This window comes from Salvia splendens, chromosome 7, assembly GCF_004379255.2.
Source record: "Salvia splendens isolate huo1 chromosome 7, SspV2, whole genome shotgun sequence".
In the NCBI taxonomy this organism is placed as follows: domain Eukaryota; kingdom Viridiplantae; phylum Streptophyta; class Magnoliopsida; order Lamiales; family Lamiaceae; genus Salvia; species Salvia splendens.
Window position 1 is genome coordinate 30,782,454 of NC_056038.1, and position 2,834 is coordinate 30,785,287.

Genomic DNA, 2,834 nt, shown 5'->3' on the forward strand with positions numbered 1-2,834 from the left:
TAAATTGATATTAGATATTAATTGATTATAATATTAATATTGAACCAAAAATTTTATAAACAAAGGAGAATAGTTTGACAAATGGTTTAAAAAATAAATTTTAATATAAAAAATATTGAAAATGTGAATATATAAACTAAAAAGTTAATAAAAAGTAAGCAAATATTCGTTTTCCATAATATATTAGTGATCTTACTTTTAATTAGAAACATCTTACTATTTTTTTATTCCATTTCCACCTCCTTAATTGAATCACCTCTAAGAATAATATACTATACCAATGTCATATTTGTTTGACGGAAAAGTAAAGTTGACAAAAAAAAATTCCTAAATAATTGAATCATAGGAATAAGATTTCTATCAACTTTATTTTCATGTGATTGGAAAATTATCAAACTAGAAAAAAGAACATCTTAAAAAAATTGGGAATCAGAATCTTGAAAAATTGTACTACTATCCTTAGAAATATTCTAATTACCATCTGATTCCAAGATTATAGAATTTAATTAAAAACCACTGATCAATTGAAAATATATAAATGAGATATAACTGTTAAATGAGCGATAATATAACACTATAACAGTATATACTGATTAGTACATATACTACATGCATTAATTAGTATTACCTCCTTCTTCTCATTTAAGATTTACACATTTTTTTAGTTTGGCTCACCTAAGATGTCCACTTTTTACATTTATAATAAAAATGGACCGAACAAGAGTAGTTATCATTATATATATTTATATTATATACTTAGTACACATATTAATAATTATTGTATATTCTATAAAATTATTAATTTATATTTTTAAAAGTAATTGATAACATCAAAATATGATAGGGTACTAATCATATGAAAGTTGTAATTTAATATAATTTTAAACAATTAAATGTGATATAATAATAATAATAATTATTATTATTTATTAATGTTTTTGCTATTGTCCTAGACTTTATTATACTGTCATAACATTATCTTTTAAATCATCATTAATTTCAAATATTAACTTTGTATTTTACTTTGTATCATTAGATTTATATTAATTTATCATATATTATTAGTATTACTATTATTTAATTATTAGTGCAAAACGTGACACTACACTTTAGACATGTACATTAAAAGGAATTTAAATATTTAAGTTATAATATTATGTTATACTGCATGTACTTAATATTGTTAGTTCTTTTTAAAATTAAAAATCTGAAAAAATAAGGAAAGAAATATTAAGTATAAAGCGTACGTAAGTAAGTACATTTTATTGAAGGCTAAGGAAAATATTGTTGGATAAATTAAGGCAAGGGGTAGCATAGTCTTGAAAATTTTGATACTTTCTAAGTGCATTAAATGACTCAATTTTCAAATTAAAAATTTGATTATGGCCAGCCATAATATGACCATTTAGCATCACTCATTATGCAAAATGAGTAACTTAGTAGTAAGAAATTAGTTTCATGAAATTTGCTATACATAATTTGCATAATTGTGAAATTAAATGGCATGTTGGCGGGACCATTTTTGTAAGAGATGAGATCTAATGATTATTTAGTCAGAGACAAAATACGTCATGCAAAATTAATTGAGACAGCAATGTCCATTTTCTTACTCTTAATTTCACAATTATTAAATCTAATTCCCAATCACAAAAGCCCCCATCCTCCAAACCCAATAAATTCACAATATTCACTAACTCAACCACTTCTTCATTCACCATTCAATTCTCCCTCATCTCCGCCGCGACTCCATGTGAAAACCGCCCACATTCCTCCCAAACAGCCTAAAACACCAATGGGCTGCTGTATCAGCACAAATAAATCCACTCCACCTCATAAAACCGGCCACATTCCCTCCTCCACCACTATAAACGGCAGCGTTAGCAAATCGCCGCCCCCGAGCCACCCAATCGCCGAAGAAGAAACAGTCAAAGAAGTCCTCTCCGAAACCCCCAAACCCCCAATTCCGATTCCGAATTTCCAGGGCAAGCGTGAGAGCCCTTTCATCAAATCAGCGCCTCTGCTCAAAAACAAGGACCGCCACACCGCCGTCGGCATTAAGCCTCCGTTCTCCGCCGATGATCTGTCCGAGGCATCCGAGATCTGCAGCTCTCTCAGCGAGAGCGTCAGCGCTTCCACCTCCGTCACGGACAGGAGAGCCGAATTGCGGGAGCTACGGCAGCGGTCTCCGGCGAGGTCAAGGAACCGGCCATTCTCCGGCGAGTTGCCTAGAGAGAAAACGGTGGGGAGATCCCCTGCAAGGAGATCCGAGCCCTCGCCGGGTCGGGCCCGACCCGTTCCCGCATCCGGATACGGGAGGAGAAGGGAGAATGGGGAGAGCTCCGGGAGAAGGTCGAGGTCGCCGGTGACGCGCGCGGATCCGGGTCTCGGGCGGGCGCAATCAGCGAGGAGAACGGGTAAGTCACCGGGTCGGGTCGCGCCCGGGTCCGCGGAGAAGGTCCGGAAGTTGGATGGAGGGAAGGAGAGTGGCGGTAGCAAATGGCCACCGACGAATGGGAGCAACGAGTCGCTTGATAACCCGCTTGTGTCCTTGGAGTGTTTCATCTTTCTCTAGTGTAAGGGTGTGATTTTGGAGCTACGGTAGGGGTAGTTTTGGAATTATGTAGAAAGGGCGTGTCCAAAATATGTGATGGTGCTGTAAATAAAAAGTCAAAGGTAACTTGCTAATTTTAATGAATTAATCCGTGAGTTGTTGCGGAAATGGCTTCGTCACTTTATTGAATGAACTGTCTTTACTTTTTTCGGATCCGAAAATAATTCTGTAATTGTGTCGTTATTAATGAGATATACTCATAGATTCACCTTTGATTTTGTTT

At 35.1% G+C, this 2,834-nt stretch overlaps 1 protein-coding gene across 1 annotated transcript; it reads left to right on the plus strand.

Moving 5' to 3' along the window:
* Positions 1-1,792: 1,792 nt before the first annotated feature.
* On the plus strand, positions 1,793-2,572 carry LOC121810721 (pre-mRNA-splicing factor CWC22-like). Its single transcript, XM_042211469.1, has one exon. The coding sequence runs from the start codon at positions 1,793-1,795 to the stop codon at positions 2,570-2,572; it is 780 nt and encodes a 259-aa protein (XP_042067403.1).
* The last annotated feature ends 262 nt before the right edge of the window (positions 2,573-2,834 follow it).